Source organism: Grampus griseus, assembly GCF_964374135.1.
Source record: "Grampus griseus genome assembly, chromosome: 5".
NCBI lineage: Eukaryota > Metazoa > Chordata > Mammalia > Artiodactyla > Delphinidae > Grampus > Grampus griseus.
In genome coordinates this window covers 115,275,483-115,299,517 of record NC_138998.1, presented here as the reverse complement: position 1 = coordinate 115,299,517, position 24,035 = coordinate 115,275,483, and the positions used below count along the sequence as shown (strand labels likewise).

General features: G+C 37.0%; 1 protein-coding gene across 2 annotated transcripts in view; it reads left to right on the top strand.

The window, feature by feature from the left end:
• NRIP1 (nuclear receptor interacting protein 1) overlaps positions 1 to 23,481 on the top strand; it is a 97,242-nt gene extending 73,761 nt beyond the window's left edge. Inside the window, exons 4-6 of one of the 2 annotated variants that reach the window (XR_014296743.1) lie at positions 16,206 to 16,458; positions 20,210 to 20,277; positions 20,796 to 23,481. Coding sequence is in view for 1 of the 2 variants with exons in the window: in XM_082654333.1 (XP_082510459.1) it covers positions 16,564 to 20,034 (3,471 nt within the window). In the remaining variant the exon portion in view is untranslated. The other variant, XM_082654333.1, reaches the window with a different exon arrangement.
• Positions 23,482 to 24,035: the final 554 nt, after the last annotated feature.

The window sequence follows — 24,035 nt, the reverse complement described above, 5'->3', positions numbered from 1 at the left end:
GTTTATTTAAGAAGAATTGGAGACAGGTGGAAACCCCGTAGTTTACAGCAGCAAATGAAATTAAAGAAGTACCTGGAATCCCTAGGTATAACCTGGCCTTGCCTGACCCAGGGTAACCCTGCTTCCCACCCACCCAGCTTCACTAATGAACTTTGACTGCAGGCACTATAAGAGTGTGATGCTGCTTGCTGTTAGATGCCATGACCGTTTATGGGCATATTTTGCTAGAGATGGTAGAGGTGGCTGAATCAAGATCCCCCTTATGTGATATTTTGCTATTTGGCCCTCTGAGCAAGAACCATCTGGTCTTTATTTCCTTGCCAACTTCAGTATAACCCATCCACCTGCCTAGGTTCCACTTTAAGAATTCACTTTCCAGTCTGCTCATACATACAGCTTGAATACCAGCATCTCCCTTAAGATTTTATTACCTCTTATCTGGTTCGTGCTATAGCTCCCTGGCATGGACCCTTACCGTCTTCTAGCTAATAGGCATAGTACCTAGGCTGTGTATTAGATTAAGGCATTCCCCCTGAGCTTGCCTGTTTTTCATCCATTCATTCTCAAGGCCTTGCAGGTTGCTCAGGGCTCAGCATTTAGGGCTTGGACAACCCTGGTCTGACCCACAGTTGGACATTAATACTTGCATTATTAAGTATTAATAACCCACCCCATCCCACCTCATACACATTTCCCAACATAGGAAATATGGTCTTCACGTCAGTATCAGGAGCCTTTGTAGTTCTGAATGCCAGCAGCACCATGAGTAAGTCAGGTAGAATTAATTTAAGACTTGGGAATTAAAAGATGGAAAGAAGAATTAGAGAAAGTAGACCATTTGAGAGGTTGGGAGGGGTAGAGGAAGGCAGGAAGAAAGAATGGATGGAGGAAAAAAAGTACATGTTTCAGGGCTGGAACAGCTCTTGACTATGCCCTTGGCTAGTGGTACTAGAGTCATGAGTTGAAACCAATTGATGGGTTCTGACTCTGAGGTCTTAGGAAGCGCTCTTGAATTGAATAGTCCAGATTTGTTGTCATCTTAGCAAAATGACAAAGGGGACGAAGTCAGGAAAATGGACAAGGAAATAGTCTACCTGTGTTCTTTCATGGTTCCTTCTTTTCCTTGATTGAGAGGGAGATCAATATTTTGTTTTACTTTTCATGTGAAAAGAAAAATGAGTCTTCATTTCTTTACTAGTGGCCATGGTCTAAGTGAATTGTTCATGAATATATACATTCATGTAGATTCAGTAACTTCAGGGTCAGTTAAACTGCTTGGCTCATATGAAAATAAAGACTTATCTCCTTTTAAATTCAGTGGAGTAGGGAAAATGATAAAACAAATTAAACTGTAAAGTTCTTCAACATCAGTAAGTTTCACACCGCTGCAGGGGTAACTTGACGAAAGGACACGTTCAGCCAGATGGCCTGTGCTGGCCTCCTTCCCATCCCTGCAAAAGGTATGTTATTCACTCCCAGGATAGCTCAGGGAAAGAGCCGCTTGTGGAATTAAAACAACCAATGTCCAATTAACCCCTGTTTTGGTCAGTGTTTCCTACACAGTTTGGATAATTGGCATACTTTAGTTCCATCAAGGGAGGCAGCTGGTTTGTTGGTTAGTTCAGGCCCCTGGGCATAAGAAATCTGAAATTCTTTTATCAGCTCTGTCCCTACAAACTCTCAGTGTGACCTTGAACATCTTATTTACCTCTTTGTGTCATTGGCTGTCCCCATTTGAAAATCGGAGATATGTGTTGGAGGTAGACCATACATGAGGTAGAGGTACTGTAGGAAAAGTGAGGGAAAGGAGCGTTGATATGTGCAGAGGTCTTTAAACCACGGATTTAAAGGTGTAGTTTTTCTTACATAGTACTACTGCCTTATCTTAGGGATGCTGCAATTGCATAGAACAGAAGCCTACTCAACAAAGCTCAAGTACAGGGAGATTTATTAGAGGCATGTAGCAGGCTCTTCAGGAACCCAGTGATAGGAGTGCACTGCACTTTCTTGGAACTGGAAAACCATTCATCAACTCCTTGCTGTCTCTTCTCTCTCTCTCTTCCTTTTTGCCTTCCTCATCTCTGCTTCTGTCTCTGCACCTACTTCGTTCTTTTCTCTCAGCATCCTGACTCCTCTGTGTACTAATCTGTGAAATGTGGCCTATTAAAGCAACCCCAAAATGAAGGTTTTCAGTCACTTTGAATTATATATCCCAAGAGAGGAAACGAATTGGTCCAGTTTAGTCACATTCCCAACATGGTCCATTCCCCTGATTCTTCATGAAGAAAAGTCTAGGGAAGGAAAAATGATAGGTATCTTTTGTGCATGAAATGAATGACTCTTTGGTTTAAGTAAACATGTCTTACAAAATTAAGGAATTAATTAGCTAGGTTATTAAATTACAGATCCAAAGTATTTTTTTAGTTTTACAGGATATATATAGAATATGTTCAAGCATTTAACAGAAAATATCAGGCATGGAGATACAAATGCCAAAGACAATCCCAACTCTCAAGGAGCTTTATGTGGGGTGAAAGTGAAGAAAGTTTTTTTGAGAAAGTCCTCTAGTCTGGAGCTGCGTCCATAGAATAATGTAACGTTAATCTAATGCTTAGAAAATGCCAGGCATATTTCATGTAATAGAACATCTTGATGAGGTAGGTACTATTATGATTCTAATTTTACAGCTAAAGAAACGGAGCCCCAGAATGGATAGGTAACTTGACTAGAGTCACCCACTGACAAATGGCAGAGTGAGGAATCCAAAGAGTGTTCTCTTAACTGCTATGCTTTGTGGCCTTTCTAATAAAAACAAGAGACAACAACAGACACAGATTTTAGAGTAGGAAAAGTGATCCAAAGTTCTCCAGGTGCTACAGAGTCGTTTGCTTTACCAAATGCTTTCAAATTCACCATTGTTATAGTCTGTGGCAATTTAAACTAATAGGGAAAGCTGGAACTCAGAAGACCCTAAATTAATTTTTTTTAAATAAATTTATTTATTTACTTATTTTTGGCTGTGGGGGCTAGTCTTCATTGTGGCATGCGGGCTTCTCATTGTGGTGGCTTCTCTTGTTGCTGAGCATGGGCTCTAGACGTGCGGGCTTCAGTAGTTGTGGCATGTGGGCTCAGCAGTTGTGGCTCACGAGCTCTAGAGCTCAGGCTCAGTAGTTGTGGCACACGGGCTTAGTTGCTCCGCGGCATGTGGGATCTTCCCGGACCAAGGCTCGAACCCGTGTCCCCTGCATTGGCAGGCAGATTCTTAACGACTGCGCCACCAGGGAAGTCTCCCTAAATTAATTTTGGATGAGCCACTTATTGGCCAATTAACCGATCACTCAGTTGCTTGTTTGTTAAAATGCAAATGAAGGTAATATAATATTAACCAACCCCAGGAGAAAAATCAAAGAAAACATATCTTGGCATTTCATTTGAGGAGGAGGTATGGCTTAAAGCACTTGCGGAGAAGCAGGGCTTTTTTAATGTATAGTAAACTCAGTAGGACTCAACAGCCTGTGGTGGAGAACTCCCAGGAACATTTATACACTGCTTTGGCCGGTCAAGAATTTATAAAGAATTGCATCTTTGCAGACTGGCACCCAGGTGCATGTGTCTTCCTTTGTTTGTCCTTTGCTAGACTCCTTCAACAGTGGAATTTAACTGTCTTATCTAGACCTTAACAAGGTGATGGACTTAGTCAGTGGAATAATGTTTCTAATGTTTGAAGGATAATTGAAGGATTAGCCTTGTTTTCTGTGGCCCCACAAAGGACTAATGATCAGAGTAAAGGAGAGAGATTATAGCCCAGGTCAGGGAAGAATATCATACTACTGCAGTTGTGCAAATATGGAATGAGTTCTCTGAATAATGGATAATCCTTGTTGAGTACCTGCGTTGTGCCCAGGCACTGTGCTGAGCACTGTATGAGCACTGTCAGATTTATTCCTCACAGTGGCTCTGTGAAATAGGTATTGGTTTTTTCACACTTAAAAATAAAACTTTCAAGAGTAGTTAACTTGCCCGAGGAGGTCAAACAGCTGGCAAATGGAAGAGCCAGAAATTGAACCCAGAGCCATCTGACTCCAAAAGATACCACCTTGGAATACAATCCATGGTCACTAGAAATTTTCAGAAGTAAACTAGACAACCAATGTTAGCAAATAGATTATTAAAGGTGTTTAAGCATTGGATGGGATGACTGATTAGGCAGATGACCTTTCAACTGTCTCCTAACTTTTAAATTGGTCTCATTCATTATGTTTGTAGAATCTATTTGCTGTTAGGAAAATGATAGCTAGTGGTAGAGCCATCATAGGCAAATAGGTTTCTCTTCATAAAAATTAGCTGTTCTGCCATTGTTATACAACTTCCATAAATTTGTATTCCCGGCATTATGGAGGCTAGGATATTTGTCAGTTTAGCTTTAAAAACAAGTCATTAGTCCAAGTGAATAAAGTGTCTGCCCAAAAACCCTACAATATTTTATGATAGACAAGGAAGTTTGAATTGATAGTGTGATTACTTTAAAACAAATGCCTAAATAGCTTTTGGAGTATAGTATGATATATTTTGTTTTTAATATATATTAAAGAGTATCTTATTGTACATTGTAGAAAAATGTGTGTTCAAACTTGTATCCATCTACATCAAAGTTAGGTATTTTCTGGACCTACATGACTTCTTAGCCTCCTCAGACCTGAGAAACATCATTTAGGTTTGATACCCTACCATGAAGCAAGTGGGGACCTGAAGCTTACCCCTTCAGTACAGGTCAAAGGAGTGAATTGCCTTGATTTTACATTGCTGCTAACAGCAGTATGCAGATGTGGAAGAAGTAGGAAAGGCAGGGCAATGACATGTTGACTCTTCTTGCATCAGTATTCCAGACCTGCTTGGATAATGTTTGTTTTTGTTGAATTGGTTTTTAGATTTTCAGGTATAGTCTTTTTAAAGTAATTTGATCACTTTCACATATTCTAATTGAATCACTTTATGGCAGGATATTGTTTTTATTTAGCCAGCCACAGTAAAAGCCCATGCTTGAAGCTCTTCAGCAAAAACAGGTTCAAATGAAAAAGATCGTCCTAAGAATAGCTTTGACCAATTTGAGTTCATCTTTATTGCACAATTTAAAGGGTTCAAGTTGTTTGGTATATAAGTATTATATACTTCAGTGATTGATTTTTCAAATGGACAAAGAGAAATAATTTCTCATTTGTGGTTAATATGTGATACAAAGTTAATTCATAAAGGCTTTCTTTCCCCATTTCATTATAACTCTTTTTTAGGAAGAGCTTGATTTGTCTGATTTTAGGGATTAAATCTTTCAATGTGATACTTCATTTCTTAAATACATCTCCATTGTAAGAAAATTTAACAGTGAAATATTTTAGTGTAAATGGATTTTATTCAACTTCCTGTGAAGTGAGTAGTTTGAGAGGGGAAAATGGTGAAAAGCTTTATGATACCAGAATTTTAAAACATTTGCTCATTCTTGTCTGTAGTCTATGGGCATGTTATGTCTTACAAACCTTAGCCAGGAAGACACTGGTTAGAGGAAACTGGATGAATATGATCATTTTTTTATGAACAGATGTTAAAGACCCTCATAAATATTTAAATCTTGTATTTTTCTAGCAGAATACTAGTCACATATGTTTTCCAAACCCGCAGAACTTCCTGCATAGAATAAAGTACTTTATTGCTCTTTAATTTATTTGGTTAATTTATATTCAGAGAGGGGGATGATGTCTTGAATTTGAAAGCAAACATTATAACTACCATTATTACATCGTTTCAAATCTTAAGTTACCTTAGAATTATGGTACACCCCGTGTTTTATAGTCTGAGGCTCTAGGAGTTTGACTTGTTGCATGTTCTACTGGAAATGCTGTCTCTGCCAGGTGCTGGGATGTACGGTGACAAAGACGTAATCCTTGCCCAGAAGGAGTTTACATTCTAGTTGAGGGCCCTGCATAAACAATGCAAACTACAGTTTTGTGATGAGATGATTGAAAGATCTACTGAGTGCTGTGGAGTCCCAGAGATGAGAAACTGCCCTCAGCCTGTATAGTTCAGGGAAGGCTGCCCAAGGAGGAGGGAGGGGGGTATAGCCCTCAGCTGAGACTTACAGAATAGAAAAGATATCTTATTCCTTTAGCTTGATTGTGGGTGAGTGGAACATCTTTTAATTCTGATATATTTCATCAAATGATGATGGTGGTAGGGGTTGTGTGGGTGAAGAGGTAGGGAAGGGCACTGAGCAGAAGATTCTTTTCTTTTTATTCTGCATCACAATTATTTTTCCCACTGTTACGTCTTACTCATCTCCTCATGGGTAATGGCAAGAATTTAAATATGAAACAAATTATTCATTTTATATTAAGTGCTACAATTGAAAGCGTGATAACTACCAAACCAATAAAGCAAAATATAAATAGAGGAAATACTGACATACGAATTTAAGTAATTGATACTGGAGTTGAACAAAGTACTGAACAGAGAAGTTTCAGTATGGTATATACGTGCCAGCCCATGTGTCATCATTCTATCTCCACCAGAATAAAAAGAAAGAAAACAAGAAAAATGATGTATATGATAGAAATTCTCACAAAGCTAAAGTATTTCATTTTTTGCTGTTAAAATAATTTTATTAAATAATGCTTATAGTAGATAGTAGTAATTGTTTCTGGTGATCTTAATTGCTAAAGTAGAGGTTGTTCTGAAATATTTTTGGTCCAGTAAGTGAAGTCAGGAAGGCACAGACCTATGTGACCTAGACTGGTCTTCCTGCTGCTTCTCCAGCTCGTAGGAGCCTCTTCTAAAGCCTCCTCACTACCCACACTCCAGTCTATAGCTGAGTGTCAGGTGCCATGGCCAGGGCCATGCAGACTGTCCCTGCTCATGGACTGAACGTGCCTGACACCTGGGTAGCAGGTCTCACGTTGGCAGCCACTGGCCATAGCTCCTAAGATTATTACTTCAGACGTTTGCTTCTGTGTACTGATGAGCAAGAGAGACGTTGTGGAAAGGTATGGGTGGTAGTTTCTCAGTCAAAATGAAACCACTTAAAATAAATAACCTACTGACGGTGTGCCAGTAGCTTTATCTCCCTAGTTGAAGAACGTATTTTAGCACGTTACCTGTTACTATTAACGTTACCTGTCAGTATTTAAAGACATAGAAATTCTCCAGGTACATTGTGCGTATTCTTGTTGTTTTGCTCACTGATCCCCTGGGGTGGGAGCCTGTTAATAAGTTCATTGACCTCTTTCTTCCCTTTACACATATCACCACGATGTCTCTCTGTCCGTGGATTGTGTCTGTAGCGATACTTCTCTGCCACAGACTGGCTGAAGCCCTCAATCTAGAAAGCTTTGTGTTCTGGGCCATTATGGGCAAGCGTGGTGTCATAATGTTTTTATTATTTCTGGAAAATCAAGTCAGAGTTCACACAGCAAGGCGGCACTTTCACCCAGAACATATTTATTCATTGGCAAGTGATTCCTCTAAATAGACTTTAATATAGTATATTTTACAAGGAATTCTGTTTGTTTTAAACTAAAAAATATGTCAATAGATTTTGTGATCAAAGTTTGATGTACAAATGGGTGTCCATTACTGGTAATTTTGATATACCCTTGGTCTGCTTCTGCCTGGTAAAGGAAGTTCCATTTTCAGTGGTATTTAATTTGATAATTTTTTTTTCCTTTTTCCTTTGTTATCGAGAAACTAGCAGACCTTCTAGGATAGGATAATTCTGTTATTTTCATTCCAACCTACTTAATTCATCAAAAATAATTTTGCAAAATAAAAAACTGGTAATCGAGAACATTTACATGTTCATGTATCATAATTTGCAAGTTAATCAAGTTACAGCAGGTGATGCTTAATTTAACAAGGAAGGCTTTTATATTATAAATTTACCCCAACAGCATTATGCATTCTTAAAAATAATTTCTTGGTCAGAATGCTTCAGTAAGAACATTCATCACATAACTCTTGGTTTCATAAATGTAATTTAAGATAAATTAAGTATCTTGTTTGAGCAGCTGAAACAAAAGGCATGGTTTTGTTAGATAATTATACTGTTCAATAATATACTCCATTAAGAGTCACTTCCATTGCTGCTCTTCATAACCAAAGTTTCTTCATATATGTATAATTTGGAAATTATCATGGAAGACTATGGACACATTGTAAAGTTTTTCTGGTTGAACCAATTTTTAGCAGTTAGATCTGTGTATTAGGGAAGAAGTGACCCAAGATGTTGAGAAATAAGACAGTTTGCATTTTACCTGGCACAAAGGCTTAGAGGTGTTGGGGAGCATGGTCGATTCAGGAACCTGTAAAATCAGTTTCAAAGTTGTCATGTGGCAAGGATCAGTTATAACAAATGAATAAATAAATACCCAAGAATACCTACACATATACATACACACATGTAAAAACTCATGATTCTGAAACATACATACACTACTCTCACTCTGTGATCCAGTACAACATCTTTAGTAGAACATACTTTATAACAAAAAGCGCATAAAGATCTTGTCTTCAAAGATGGGGAACATTTTTAAAACAGAGTGTACCCCTGTGAGTAAACGCAGAGTGTCTGGTAAGTGTACTAAAAGCCCCAGGATCAATGCCAGCTGTTACATCCGTTCTGTTGGTAATCTTTCTTACTGATCTATGACCTTGACCTTGTGTTTATGTCTGTATGTCAAATCTATTTTAGGGCTAAGGAAACTATAGTTGAGTTTAATAGGATTTATGCTCCAGTCTCAAAGGATGTTCATATATATATATACACACACACACACATACACACACATATATATATACACATATATATGTAACGTGTATATAGATATAGAGATATGTATATATCTATATACATACACACACATACTATAAACACTCAAACAATTCCAGGAGAAGAAATCACCATTTTCCATTATATTTCATATTTTGATAGACATTGGAAATTATTATGCTTTTCAAATCTGATAGAAAGCACCAGTTACTTTGAAGGGCTATTGGAAAAGGTAAGGAGAAGCTCTACCCTGTTAGTTTTATATTTAAACCCTTTTTTCCACCCTTATGTGCCACCAAATAATTTGTTAATAATTGTTTTGTGTTTCTTCAGAGAAACTATTGTTTAACTGAAGGCAGTGAACAGACATTAATGTTAATGCTGAGTATCAGGTATTCTTTATCATATAATAATTCTCTTCCTGGATTTCTAAAAATTACACTTAGAATTTAATTTTATTTAAAAATATCCTAGTTTCTGTGTTTTCAAGATAATGCAGCACAGCATCCATGAAGGTGTTCCATTTTGGAGTAGAAATTGTTTGGCAGTTAAGCTCTGTCTGTAGCTCCTTTGATTCTGTGAGCCTTTTTAATTTAAAATCTCGAACTTTATACTCTTAACTTTGATTATAAATTAAATTTTTATGTAAACTACACAGGCAGAATAAAATGGATAGTGGACTTACTGAATCTGATTCATAGACATAAGCCTTTTGAGAATAATTCAGAACAAAGAAGCTCTTCTTTATTTCACTGTATCATTTATAGGGGATACATGTTTCTGTCTCCAGGATAATGTTTTTTACCTCTCTCATGCGTTTGTCTATGTCATCAAGGGTCTTAAATCTTTACTATTGCATTTTATTCAGTATATAGTCATTGAGAGATAAGCAGAAGCTCCAGTTTGAATATAAGCTCATATTTAGCTTTTAAATAAACATCTGTTTGAAATTCTGTGCCCCAGTAAAGAAAGTAGTGAAGATAAACAACTGGGGGATTGAATGGGAAGGGTGTATGGCTGTTTCAAAATCATTTCCTTCCCCTAGAATTCACTAAAAGGACGATAGAACATACTGGTCAGGGCTATTTCCACAACTTTTATGACAGCTTGTCATCTTTCTGGTGAAAATGCTTGTCATTTTTATCAACTACAGTTTGATTCATTACTTGGAATCATAGAAATAAAATTTTAGAGTTGAAGAGGTCCTCAGATACATATGTCCTGTTGAACACTCAAGTCAGTCAAGCACTAACGTCTCCTAGTGAGTCTCTTAATAGGGAAAGTGAGTGACACTATTTTACTCCTGTGGAAGCAGCTGACAGCAAGTTAAAGCTGATGGGCCTGGAAGGTAGGAGCAAATTTGCCCTTGGGCAAAAATATGTAAGTCCCTCAGGTTGCAATGGAGAGCAATCTGGGCAGCTGTTTTACTCACTACAGTGTCAGTAGCTTCTGTTACCAATCTCTGAAGAGTATTTACACCTAAAATGAGAACCCCAGGGACAGGGACAGAAGCTCTTGTGGTCTAATTTTAAATGTTAAGGTCCTCAGTTGAGCAAAATGTTTTCAGGTAAGTATTTTCTTGGCACCCATCAGGTTGAACATCTTTTGATAGATAATGCTACAACGAAAATTGTCTTGGAATTTAAATTATATGAAAGGACATATACTAATTCTGATTTATTTTTCAAAAAATTAGAAGTATATCTAATAAATGAATTACCAGGCCTCCTCCTTTACGATGCCCATTATTATTCCCAGCTGTAAAATGGCAACAGTCGAACATTTCTTTTATTATTTTTCTTAACTTCTTTTCAAAAACTAACTTTTAATTTATAATAGAGGATTCACTATATTTTTCACTGAAGTCCAGGACCATTATCTGAAATTTTACTTTCCTTTATTGTTCTATGACATTAGTTGGGTTTTATATATTCTAACTTTTCATCGGCCCTTGGTTTAGAAAGCTAATCTCATGTATTTGCATAAAATGTTTGGTGTTACATCTTCTTGATATATTTTTCTTGGGTTTTTTTTTTTTTTTTTTTCCTGTTCAGCTCCTAAAACTTTCTTTCAAAGTCTCACCTTGGAGACCACCAAGAGTTCTCTGAATCATTTACCTGGATTTGTATTGCTTAAGTAAAAGTTTCAATAATTAGGACTTTTGAATCTTCTTAGTACTTACATATTTTTCTTCTAATGCTTACTGAAACATCTTAATGTTTGTCTTTCCTTGTGCATAAAATTGCATCCCCAAAGTACTCTACAGTGAAACTTAGGTAATATTGTCCAATAGGAGTAGCCTCTCAGTTCCTTCTGCATTTTGAGGTATCAGAGCCAAGAATCCAAAGGCTCATTAAAGTGGCATTGCAGAAATACCTTTCAGTTCAATACTCAAACAGGTGTTACTTGATAATGCAGAAGAAATTGGAGATTTCATGGAAACAATTGGAAGTCGTGAGGTATTCATTAGACGTCATTTAAATAGCATACAAAGTTGACTTCATAGATGTTTAATCATTGAAATGTGGTTTTAGTGGAGAATTTGATTACTAGTGAGATACTGAATCCTTTCCTTAAATACAGCTAGAGAAAGACCTTTCTCATGTATTTTCAACCAAAGGTAGTCCCACGTGTAAGAATCCTATTAGATGCGTCCTTCATTTATCCAAGTAAAATCTTTTTACTTGGACTTTACCATTTATAAAAGTGTTTAAATATTCAGCGAATTTTCCCTTTGCTTATTAATAAACCATTTCCAAATAGAAAATGTAAAACAGTGCAATGGAAATATTTTGCTTTAGAGAATCAATATAACACCTAGTTAGGAATTGTTAATATGCAAATTATTTACAACTGTCTTTCATCAACTAAAGCGCTAAGAAAAAAGTTACATTATGTTGAGTCTTATTTTTCAAGTTCTTTTTTTTAAATGTAGCTTTTTAGAAAAACGTACTTTGAATTCAAGCATTTTACTAGATATTTCATTAAGCTAGTCTGCGTATTGAAACTTGGATCTTTGCCAAAATCTATCTATTCATATGGCCAAGACTGCTTGAAATTCATTTATGGTTTAGTTTGATTTTATTTTTAATAATTCTGTCCTGCCACAACAATAATTCTTTTTGCTGCATGCTAGTGGACCAATAAAATCTCAATTTTATTAAATTTAAAGACATTTTTATGCTTATAAACAATTTTATATTAATAAAAGGATTTCATTTATAATTTTAACACTGTAAAATGGTTATACATGAATTTTATTAAATTATCTTGAAATGCATTAACCCTTGGTATACAGTCAGGTTTCTTTGAACCCAGTTTTAGTTTGAAGTTGTTTGTTTGGTAGGAAGGATTGTATTATATGACTTTTATTCTTTTTTAATGTTTCAATGAATGTGTTTTCAATAGGAAAAAAACATTATATCTTGTTATTACCCTGTGTATCCATTGGAACTTTTTATAACTCAAACATACATTATGGAATCTTAGTGATCTTATTTTTCCTGTATCTTTAATCATTTTGCCCTTTTATCATTTTGGAAATTAATTCATCATTTACTTCCAACTGTATGATATAAAGACTAAGATTATATAAGCCAAAGGAAGTTAATGAAAGTGCCTAGAAAGATGATGCAGTAGTGAAATATGTCATTATTGTATCATCTTCAGTTTTCTAATAGCATAGCCTGTTAATACTGTATTATCTTTCAAGAGTGTAAAATAATGTTTGGAGATTATCTTTGTCGTCTTTCTATTTTGTTTTAAATTTGTAGTAAGTAGAGTTGAGAATTCAGTATTTTTTATTTTCCATCCCTAATGTTAAAGAGAAGAAAGTTGGCATAGGAAGATGCTTCAATTAGATGAGTCACTGGATGAGTGCGAAGAGACTGATAGTAGCATTCTATACATGATTGATGATAGTGACATTGAGTGTATAAGCAACATTTCGGACTGTTGTCTTCAGATGACAGTATCCAAGATGAATTTTCTCAAACTCAAGGATCAGTGAGTGAACAATATAGTTCTTATTCCCCCAGCTTAATTGAGATATAATTGACATATCATATTTTATAAGGTGTGTAATGTGAGGATTTGATATGCACATGATTACCAAAGTGAGGTTAGTTGACATATCCATCACTTCACATAGTTACCATAACAATATAGTCCTAAAGACAAAAAGGAAATAACAGTATTTTCCTCCAGTTAGTTGCTTATTAGGAAGGACTTCATTCAGTATTTTGTGACAAGAACCTCGCCTGCCCTATCTTGGTTCTTTTATGATGTTGACACACCCACATTTTTTGAAACAGAAGTGTACAAATACACACGGCTGGTGTGTAACAAGAGATTGGAAGGAAGTAGATGACATGAAAATGACATAATTCTTTGAATTGATCACTGTAATTGGTATTAATAAATCTAAAAAATAGAAAAAATATTTTGCAATTACGTAACAAGGAAGATTTCTGTCCCTCTTTCCTCAGTATAATTTTGAGCTGTCCAAGTTTTCCAAAGTAACACATTTTGAATTATACAAGTACAAGAAGAAGACTCAGAAGTGATGATTAAGCTAGAAGCTTTTAGACATGTATTTGAAATCTGGAATTGGTATTTACAGGGTATTTCCAGGTTTGTGCATGACAGTAGTTGAGCTATCAGTTCCAAAGTGCCTTGCCCATTTCAGATATGTTATCCTTCAAAACCAGGAAAATATAGAATTAAGAACTGGGTTTGCCATGTGTAAATTCTTATTAAAAATTCTAACGAAGTTGTTTTACATTATCTCTTTATTCTTCTGTAAATTATTCATAAGTTGACCTAAGTAGTGATGAAATGTTCTTGGACCCAGATGGTAAATGGTGATGACTGTTTTTCTTGGTATACTGAGGGTTAAATGAATTCATTAAAATTATAAAGAGCTGATTTTGATTTAGACTGATAATTCCAAAATCAAAATTAAGTCATTTCTTGGTATAATAAATGTTACACTAAATTTTTTGTTAAAACCAGAAAACTTTTTCTAAATATTTTATGGAATCACCCTATAAAAATGACAACTAAGTTGAAATAGACATTGTTCAGTCAGCTTTTAATTTATCACTGGGTAGGTTTTATTTTTTTCCCATTCACATATATATATATATATATATATATGTATTTTTAGTGTTCATTAAAGAAATCTTTCTTCATTTTGCCTATCATGCCTACGAACCTAATGTTTAAAGACAGACTATTAATGTATTTTAGTTTCTAAACAGAATTTTTCCTTCTAAACCTCATGAGAGTTGCAAAATTTGTGAGATCTTCATTTGAATTCTTTTTCCTATTCTTTTTTTTTCTGCCCCCTCAGTACTTTTACTCCCTTTGGTCCTTCTTACCTTCCGTAAACCAAATATTTTGGATAATTCTTTTTCCTTTTCCGCAGAAATCACTTTAACAAGTGTTTGCTGTACAAGTCAAGTCTCTCCCTTATTTTGTTTATGAAGAGAGTATGGAATATTTTTAAATAGACATGTATACAAGCTCTAATATTTAAAATCATTGTTGAAGTTAAAAATAAACCAGTAGGGGGCTTCCCTGGTGGCGCAGTCATTGAGAGTCCACGTGCCGATGCAGGGGACACGGGTTCATGGCCTGGTCCGGGAAGATCCCACATGTGCGGAGCGGCTGGGCCCGTGAGCCATGACCGCTGAGCCTGCGCGTCCGGAGCCTGTGCTCCGCAACGGGAGAGGCCACAACAGTGAGAGGCCCACGTACCGCAAAAAAATTAAAAAATAAAAAAAAATAAGCCAGTAGATCCACTGACAAGCTAATGAATCACAGTATTTTGTAAAATATTCCAGTTGTTAAATATATTGCTTGCAAATCTCCAAAAAAGCCTAATTTTTAAATGTGTGTTGACATTTAGGTATTTGTAACTGACGGTACTCAGGTAGTGTTCAACACTTGGCAGCATTCTTAAGTAATATGTATGTAAAATCAAGTAAGCCAGCTATATGTCGGTGATTCAAAAATAATGTGGTTGGTTGCCTTTCCACTGAAAGAAAATGAGTCAGGTTAATAATACTGGCTTTAAATCAAACGATTTTAACCTTAAAAAGTTTAAAAAAAACAGGTTTCTATGAAAAGCTCTTTTTCTTCTTGTTCATGTAATTGGTGCTGTTTATAGAATTTTCTTTTCAAAGAAATTAATGAAAAATAACCACTTTAACTTAGAATTTTCTGAGAACGATTATTCCTCTTTCCTTCAGGTCTATTCTAAATTTGTTTCTTGCCCACTCTTCTACAGGATGATGTGATAGCTTAGTGTAAACACATAGTTATACTTTTATGTGTCACAGTAACCACATTTTCTAAACTAAAAATTGGTGCAAGTACCCTAATACATTTTTTTTAAATAATGACTTTAAGTCTTCTAAGAAAATTTTTTTAATCACATGTAACATTTTATCCTTATTGATAACAGTGTCACACACGAAGAGATAGCATGGGTAGGGAGGAGGAGTATTTTATTATATATTAGGAACATTCTAGAAACTTAGGGCTATAGATTCACCTGTAACCTGTATTCTGCATCTGCTAGGAATGGACCTCATTTAAAAAATTCTACATGGAGCACACGTGTGGGGATTTTAAAACAGATACGTTAAGCCTTTGATAGACCTGAATGAGCATCTGAAGGATCACTCTTCTGTTTTTAATAAGTTGTGGTAAGAACTAGGGGTGAATAAGCTTGTGATGATATGTAAACGTTTGTACGACCAAGACTCACAATTTGCACAGGCCTACAAAAGAATCTTATACTTGTTGGGGCTTCCAAGTCTTTGAAAACGGAAATGCTCCAGATTACTTACGGGATGTCTGATGTTTGGGGGATGATATCAGAAGTGAATCCGTTGTGTCGGCCTCAACCTCACATCACACTCGTTAGATTGAGTCCATGTCACGTGGATCTCTTTTCCTTTTTTGATACTTCTCTTGTTCCTTCCTAAGCTCCTCATAACGTAAGGAAGCTCATTCTAGCCCCTCGTAGAGCTGTGGTGCTACAGAAAAGACTTAGCATTCACATCACTTTGCAGAAAGGTGTTTATGAAAATTCAGAAACTTGGTAGACTTTTGAAGACAGTTACGTAACATTAAAGTATTTTCTTTTCTCTGATTGGATCATTTTAACAATATGGAATAATCCATAGGATTTCCAGTAGAGATTTCCAATTTAATAGGAATAACAATAACATAAATTACTGAAGAAGTGACTACAATGCATATATATGTATATTGTATATATACACTTAGAAACTGACAAGTGCTGTATTTTTCTGCTTCCAGGTATCACAGCATAATTCTAATGCTTCACCTCCTTAACTATTTTTATTTATTTATTTTATAGAACACTGATATTTGCATTTATTGTGGAACAAAAGGTGAAGAAGGAGAAGCAGTATATTCACTAAGGATTCTATCTGCTTGCTGCTGCAGACCTGTGTGTTGAGGAATTCTGCTGCTGCTTCTTGCTTGGGAGTTATCAGCTCTGCAGTCAGGCTGCGTTGGGAGCCTGCCTGCCTTTTGTCTCGTCATTGCCAACCAGCAGACCAATCCCGGTCGGAACGGAACAGTACACCTCTGTCTAATTACTATGGAAGGTGAGAAACCGACATTCACTAATTGAAGTTACATCTCACTCACCCACAGAAAACCATTCTTCAAAGTGAATAGAAACCAAGCCTTTGTGAACACTTCTATTGAACATGACTCATGGAGAAGAGCTTGGCTCTGATGTGCACCAGGATTCTATTGTTTTAACTTACCTAGAAGGATTACTAATGCATCAGGCAGCAGAGGGATCAGGTACTGCCATCGACAAAAAGTCTGCTGGCTGTAATGAAGAAGATCAGAACTTTAACATTTCTGGTAATGCATTTCCCACCTGTCAAAGTAATGGTCCAGTTCTCAATACACATACATATCAGGGATCTGGCATGCTGCATCTCAAAAAAGCCAGACTCTTGCAGTCTTCTGAGGACTGGAATGCAGCGAAGCGGAAGAGGCTGTCTGATTCCATCGTAAATTTAAACGTAAAGAAGGAAGCTTTGCTGGCTGGCATGGCTGACAGTGTGCCTAAAGGCAAACAGGATAACACAGTACTGGCCTCTTTGCTTCAGTCGTTCAGCTCTAGGCTGCAGACTGTTGCTCTGTCACAACAGATTAGGCAGAGCCTCAAGGAGCAAGGATACGCCCTCAGTCATAATTCTTTAAAAGTGGAGAAGGATTTAAGGTGCTACGGTGTTGCATCAAGTCACTTAAAAACTTTGCTGAAGAAAAGTAAAGCTAAAGATCAAAAGCCTGATACCAGTCTCCCTGACGTAACTAAAAACCTCATCAGAGATAGGTTCGTAGAGTCACCTCATCATGTTGGACAGAGTGGCACAAAGGTCATGAGTGAACCCTTGTCATGTGCTGCGAGGTTACAGGCTGTCGCGAGCATGGTGGAAAAAAGGGCTAGTCCTGCCACTTCACCCAAGCCAAGTGTTGCTTGTAGCCAATTAGCATTACTCCTTTCAAGCGAAGCCCATTTACAGCAGTATTCTCGAGAACACGCTTTAAAGACACAAAATGCAAATCAGGCGGCAAGTGAAAGACTTGCTGCTATGGCCAGATTACAAGAAAATGGCCAAAAGGATGTGGGCAGTTTCCAGTTCTCAAAAGGAATGTCAAGCCATCTTAATGGTCAGGCAAGAGCATCATCAAACAAACTAATGGCTAGCAAAAGTACAACATTTCAAACTCCGATGGGTATTGTTCCTTCTTCCCCCAAAAATGCAGGCTATAAGAACTCACTGGAAAGAAGCAATGCAAAACAAGCTGCTAATAACAGTTTGCTTTTACATCTCCTTAAAAGCCAGACCATACCTAAGCCAATGAACGGACACAGTCATAGTGAGAAAGGAAGCCTTTTTGAGGAGAGCAGTACACCTACAACTATTGATGAATACTCAGATAACAATCCTAGTTTTACAGATGATAGCAGTGGTGATGAAAGTTCATATTCCAACTGTGTTCCCATAGACTTGTCTTGCAAACACCGAATCGAAAAACCAGAACCTGACCAGCCTGTTTCTCTGGATAACTTAACTCAGTCCTTGCTAAACACTTGGGATCCCAAAGTCCCCGAAGTAGATATCAAAGAAGATCAAGATACCTCAAAGAATTCTAAGCTAAATTCGCACCAGAAAGTAACCCTTCTTCAGTTGCTACTTGGCCATAAGAATGAAGAAAATGTAGAAAGAAACAACAGCCCTCAGGAACCACACAGTGATGGGACAAAGTTCAACACACATAATTACACACGGACTTCTGTCATAGAAAGCCCTAGTACCAGCAGGACTACTCCAGTGAGCACTCCACCATTACTTGCATCCACCAAAGCCGAGTCTCCCATCAACCTTTCCCAACACTCTCTGGTCATCAAATGGAATTCCCCACTGTATGCCTGCGGCCCTCAGTCTGAAAAGCCAACGAATACCGCATCGAACCACCTGATGGACCTTACAAAAAGCAAAGAATCGCAAGGGGAGAAACCAGTCCAAAATGAAGGCACACAAAACTCTGCCACTTTCAGTGCCAGTAAACTGTTACAAAATTTAGCGCAGTGTGGAATGCAGTCTTCTGTGTCAGGGGAAGAGCAGAGACCCAGTAAACAGCTGCTGAGTGTAAACACAGAGAAACCTACAGGTATGACTGATAGACTAAATAGCCCTCTGCTCTCAAATAAAACAAATGCAGTTGAAGAAAATAAAGCATTCAGCAGTCACGCAACAGGTCCTGAACCAGGACTTTCTGGTTCTGAAATAGAAAATCTGCTTGAAAGGCGCACCGTCCTCCAGTTGCTGCTGGGAAACCCCAACAAAGGGAAGCCCGAAAAGAAAGAGAAGATGCCCTTAAGAGATGAAAGTACTCAGGAACATACAGATAGAGCTTTAAGTGAACAAATATTGATGGTGAAAATAAAATCTGAGCCTTGCGATGACTTGCATACACATACCACAAATGTGCCCTTGAGCCACGACGCTCAGGGTGCCCCCTTCTTAGGCGTGGCTCCTGCCTTGCAGGGAAGCACAGCTGTCTTACCAGCATCTGAGGACTTCAAATCGGAGCCGGTCTCACCTCAGGATTTTTCTTTCTCTAAGAACGGTCTGCTAAGTCGACTGCTGAGACAAAACCAAGAGAGTCACCCGGCTGATGACCTGGACAGCAGTCACAGAAATAGTGAACTGACACTTGTAGACTCAAAGAATCTTTGCATGGTCCCTAAAAAAAGGAAGCTTCATACTGAGCCATTAGAAAATCCATTTAAAAAGATGAGAAATAACATAGTCGATGCTGCAAACAGTCCCAGTGCTCCGAAGGTGCTGTATGGATCCTTGCTTAACCAGCAAGAGCTGAAGCTTAGCAGAAATGATCTTGAGTTTAAATATCCTGCCAGCCATGGTTCAGCAAGTGACAGCGAACACAGGAATTGGGCCAGAGAGAGCAAAAGCTTCAACGTTCTGAAACAGCTGCTTCTCTCAGAAAACTGTGTGAGAGATTTGTCTCAGCACAGGAGTAGTTCTGTCGTCGACAGTAAAAAAAAAGGACACAGAAGCACTGTGACCAATAGCAAGCCTGACTTCAGCATTTCTTCTTTGAACGGACTGATGTACAGTGCAGCTCAGCCCAACAGCTGCATGGGCCACAGGACATTTCCATACCCCGGTGTAGGAAAACCTCCTGTGAGCCCTCCTTTCCCTGAGCACCTGGGCTGCGCAGGGTCTAGACCAGAATCTGGGCTTGTGAATGGGTGTTCCGTGCCCAGTGAGAAGGGACCCATCAAGTGGGTTATCACAGACGTGGATAAGAATGAGTATGAGAAAGACTCTCCGAGACTGACCAAAACTAACCCAATACTGTATTACATGCTCCAGAAAGGAGGCAATTCTGTTACCAGTCGAGAAACACAGGACAAGGACATTTGGAGGGAGCCTTCATCTGCTGAAAGTATCTCACAGGTTACAATCAAAGAGGAGTTACTTCCTGCTGCAGAAACTAAAGCTTCTTTCTTTAATTTAAGAAGCACTTACAATAGCCATATGGGAAATAATGCCTCTCGCCCACACAGTGCAAATGGAGAAGTTTATGGACTTCTGGGAAACGTGCTAACAATAAAAAAAGAATCAGAATAAAATGTACCTGCCATCCATCTTTGGATCTTTTTAAAACTAACTAGTATGAACTTGAGATCTGTATAAATAAGCGCATGATTTGAGAAAAGCATGGTATAATTGAAACTTTTTCATTTTGAAAAGAATTGGTTACTGTGATGTTTAAATATGCATACTACTTCTTGCTTTACATTAGATGTCATGAGGAAGCTGCTGAACTAGCAATTGGTTGTTTAACACCTTCTTATGCATCAGACAACAACTGTGAGTAGCCCATGAATGATATTCTTTTTTAATCATAAATAATAGGCATAAATTAAAATGTGAATCTCCACCCACAGTGGATTAATGCATTGCTGCCTTTATTAGGGTACTTTATTTTGCTTTTCAGAAGTCAGCATACATAACACGTTTTTTTAAAGTCCAAATTGTTAAATAATAACTCCTAAAGGATAATTATTGAATCAAAGAACCTAATACTGATTCATTTTTTCAGTTCAAAAACAAATTAGAAAAAAATATGCTTACATTTTTCACTTTTGCTAAAAAAAAAAAAAAAGAAAGAAAACACATTTATTTTTAATTCTTGGAAGGGGTTTTGTGGTTCCTCGATGTGTCTGCCCCACCCCAATCCTTTTCAATATACTATATTTCTTTAAACCTTGTACTACTTAGTAAACATTGATTACAATTGATGGAAGTTTGATAGATCTTTAAAAAAAGGCAGATTTCCATTTTTGTATTTTAACTACTTTACTAAATTAATATTCCTCCTTTTACAGAATTAGGAAAGTTAACATGTATCTTCAGGTGGTTTCCTGAATAGTTGAAATAAGAAGTTGTTTTTAACAAGCAAAATGGCTTTTCTTTGGACAGTTTTCACCATCTCTTGTAAAAGCTACTTCTCACCGTTTCTGTGGTACCTGTGAGTCTTATGACCAGGGTTTCTTAAAGTTGGACTCAGACCACCTGCATTAGAATCATCTGGAGCACTTGTTTTAAAATGCAGATTCCTAGGCAGCATCTCAGATCTACAGAACAAGAATCTCTGCTAAGTGGACCTGGGAATCTTCCTTCTGCATCTTAATATACTCCCTAGGTGTTTCTTCTGCACACTGCAATTTGAATTTTGAAAATTGAAACCATTGCGTATGACTTCTCTCAACACAGGATTGTGAACAAACTATTTGATGCCTGTATTTTCCCCAGTACAGTCACACATCAACTCAAAATTTGCAATATTGTACTTCATATATTACTGCTATGACTTTGGAAATCGGGTTCAGAATACTTTTTATGACAAAAAAAATCGGGTGGTGGAGGGGACAACTTTCATATTTGGCTCAACATCTCAGGAAAATCTGTGATTATTTGTGTGTTCTAATGAGTAACATCTACTTAATTAGCCTTAGGGATGGAATAACAGGGCCACTTACCAAACTCAGGTGATTCCAGGATGGTTTGGCGACTCCTCCTGAATACATCCTTAACTTCTATTAAAACCATTGTCCTAAGAACAGTGCTGACAAAGATGAAAACATTTATTTCAAACCCAAGAAAGGCACTAAACTCAGATTGACTAAACAAAAAAGTACGAAGGGCACATATACATGACAGATTTGTACACAGTCACTCCATCGGATCTGTTATTTTAAAATAGTGATTAAAAGTAAACATTGATGTTTTCTTGGAAGAACTTAATGTATTATCGAGCCGCATGGGGTTTCTATCTTGAAACAAGTCCATGCTTTTCAGTTCAGTTTTTACAATCCACAATTCTTTCACCAGGTATTTTTGGGTTTAATTGTGAGCTGAGTTAGCAACTGACCGATCAAAAAATTGTTATATAATCGACTGTTAATTAGAAGGAAATCTATTTGAAATTGTTCTACTTGAGGTTGTTTCTAAGATTTTTATATTAAAAATGGGCGTTATTTCCTAATATGATCTAAAACCCTAAATGATTATTTTTTTCTCAAAATAATTTGTAAATAGTTACTGGATATATTATAAAATAATAGGAGCGAATACTATGCTACATCATGAAAATTCCACGGGCCAGTGAAGATATTCAACTCCATCCCACCTTTATTCTGTGACAATCTTATTGTCTACACTGTATAAATAAGCTTTTAACCAAGTCATTTTTTTCTGCCATTGTGAAAGGTCTGGAGCCTTAGAAGTATGCTAGAAAAAAATATTGATATTCCCCCTTGGTTAGGGGAAAATGGGCTTTTACAAGGGGGTGAAACTTAGGTCAGGAAAAAGAACATCAAGGGCCAGCTTTGCTTTTTTTGTTTGTTTCTTTGGTTGGTCATTTGTTTTGTTGTTGTTGTTACTGTTGTCAGCAGTCAAAGAAACGAAGGTATGTCATATATAAATAAACATGACCACAAAGAAACCTGTTCTGATTTACTGGAGTGTCCCCAATTTGAGTTTAGTATGATTTTAAAGAAGAGCGGTGAGAAAGGGCCTACATCCATAAATGCAGTTCATTTATGCATATGTAGATACAAGGATGCACATACACATTTTCAAGGACTATTTTAGATATCTAGACAATTTCTTCTTAATAAAGTCATTTGTGAAAGGGTACTACAGCTCTCATTGACATCAGTAAGGTAGCATTACCTGTTTATTCTCTGCTGCATCTTACAGAAGAGTAAACTGGTGAGAGTATATATTTTATATATATATATATATATATAAAATATGTATATATATATATATAGACTTGTTACATGAAGATGTTAAAATTGGTTTTTAAAGGTGATGTAAATAGTGATTTCCTTAATGAAAAATACATATTTTGTATTGTTCTAATACAACAGAAAAGCCTTTTAATCTCTTTGGTTTCTGTATATTCCATGTATAAGTGTAAATATAATCGGACAGGTTTAAAAATTGTGCATGTGTGTATACAGTTGCAAGTCTGGACAAATGTATAGAGTAAGCCTTTTATTTAAGTTGTGATTACCTGCTGCATGAAAAGTGCATGGGGGACCCTGTGCATCTCTGCATTTGGCAAAATGTCTTAAGCAGTCAGATCAGATATTCATCCCAACATAACAGTATTCCATTTCTGGACATGACTTCCGTGGTTTAAGCTTTGTGAAAGAATGTGCTTTGAATCCAAGGGTCTTAAAACTTTTTAAATCAAGTCAACCACTTTTCAACATAAAGAATTCACACAACTACTTTCATGAATTTTTTAATCCCATTGGAAGCATAATAATATACCAGGAGTATTCCAGTGTACTGGAGTACAGGCACATTACCATTCATGGTATGAATTCTGGGGTTTACACAACCAATTTTGACGCGATATGCTCAGTAATATAATTTGTCATTTTTATTAGAAATTTCATTTCTTCATGTGATGTCATGAAACTGTACATACTGCAGTGTGAACTTTTTGTTGTGTTTTTTAATCTTTTAGTGTTTACTTCCTGCAGTGAATTTGAATAAATGAGGAAAAAAAATGCATTGTCTCTGGTTTGAAATGATTGTTATTTTCTGGGCTGTCTCCGATTTTCAGGTTTTCCATAAACATAAAAGTCTCTGGTCATGAAAATAACAAGTCTTCAAGAATGCTTTGCCCTTCTCAGAAAAATAAAGGGAAAAAAAAGAAGGTGGCCTGCGAGTTAGTATATCTAGAGACAGGGCAATTGAAGCATAGCTCAGAATCAGCCTGTATAGCCTCTTCTACCCATCCTTGATTCTATTGCTGGTGTGTAACTGGATGGTCATCATGGATTTTTGAAGTGGGAAAAAGTTTGTACAGTGTTCAAAAATAAAGTTGATTTGATATAAACTTGTTTTAAGATAGGATTTTATTAGGTTTTTATCCAGGTTTCGACGGGTGTTAATTTTGGGGTGTTTTTTCGTTTTTGCTTTTTTGTTTTTTTGCGGTACGCGGGCCTCTCACTGTGGCGGCCTCTCCCGTTGCAGAGCACAGGCTCAGTGGCCACGGCTCACGGGCCCAGCCGCTCCACGGCATGTGGAATCCTCCCGGACCGGGG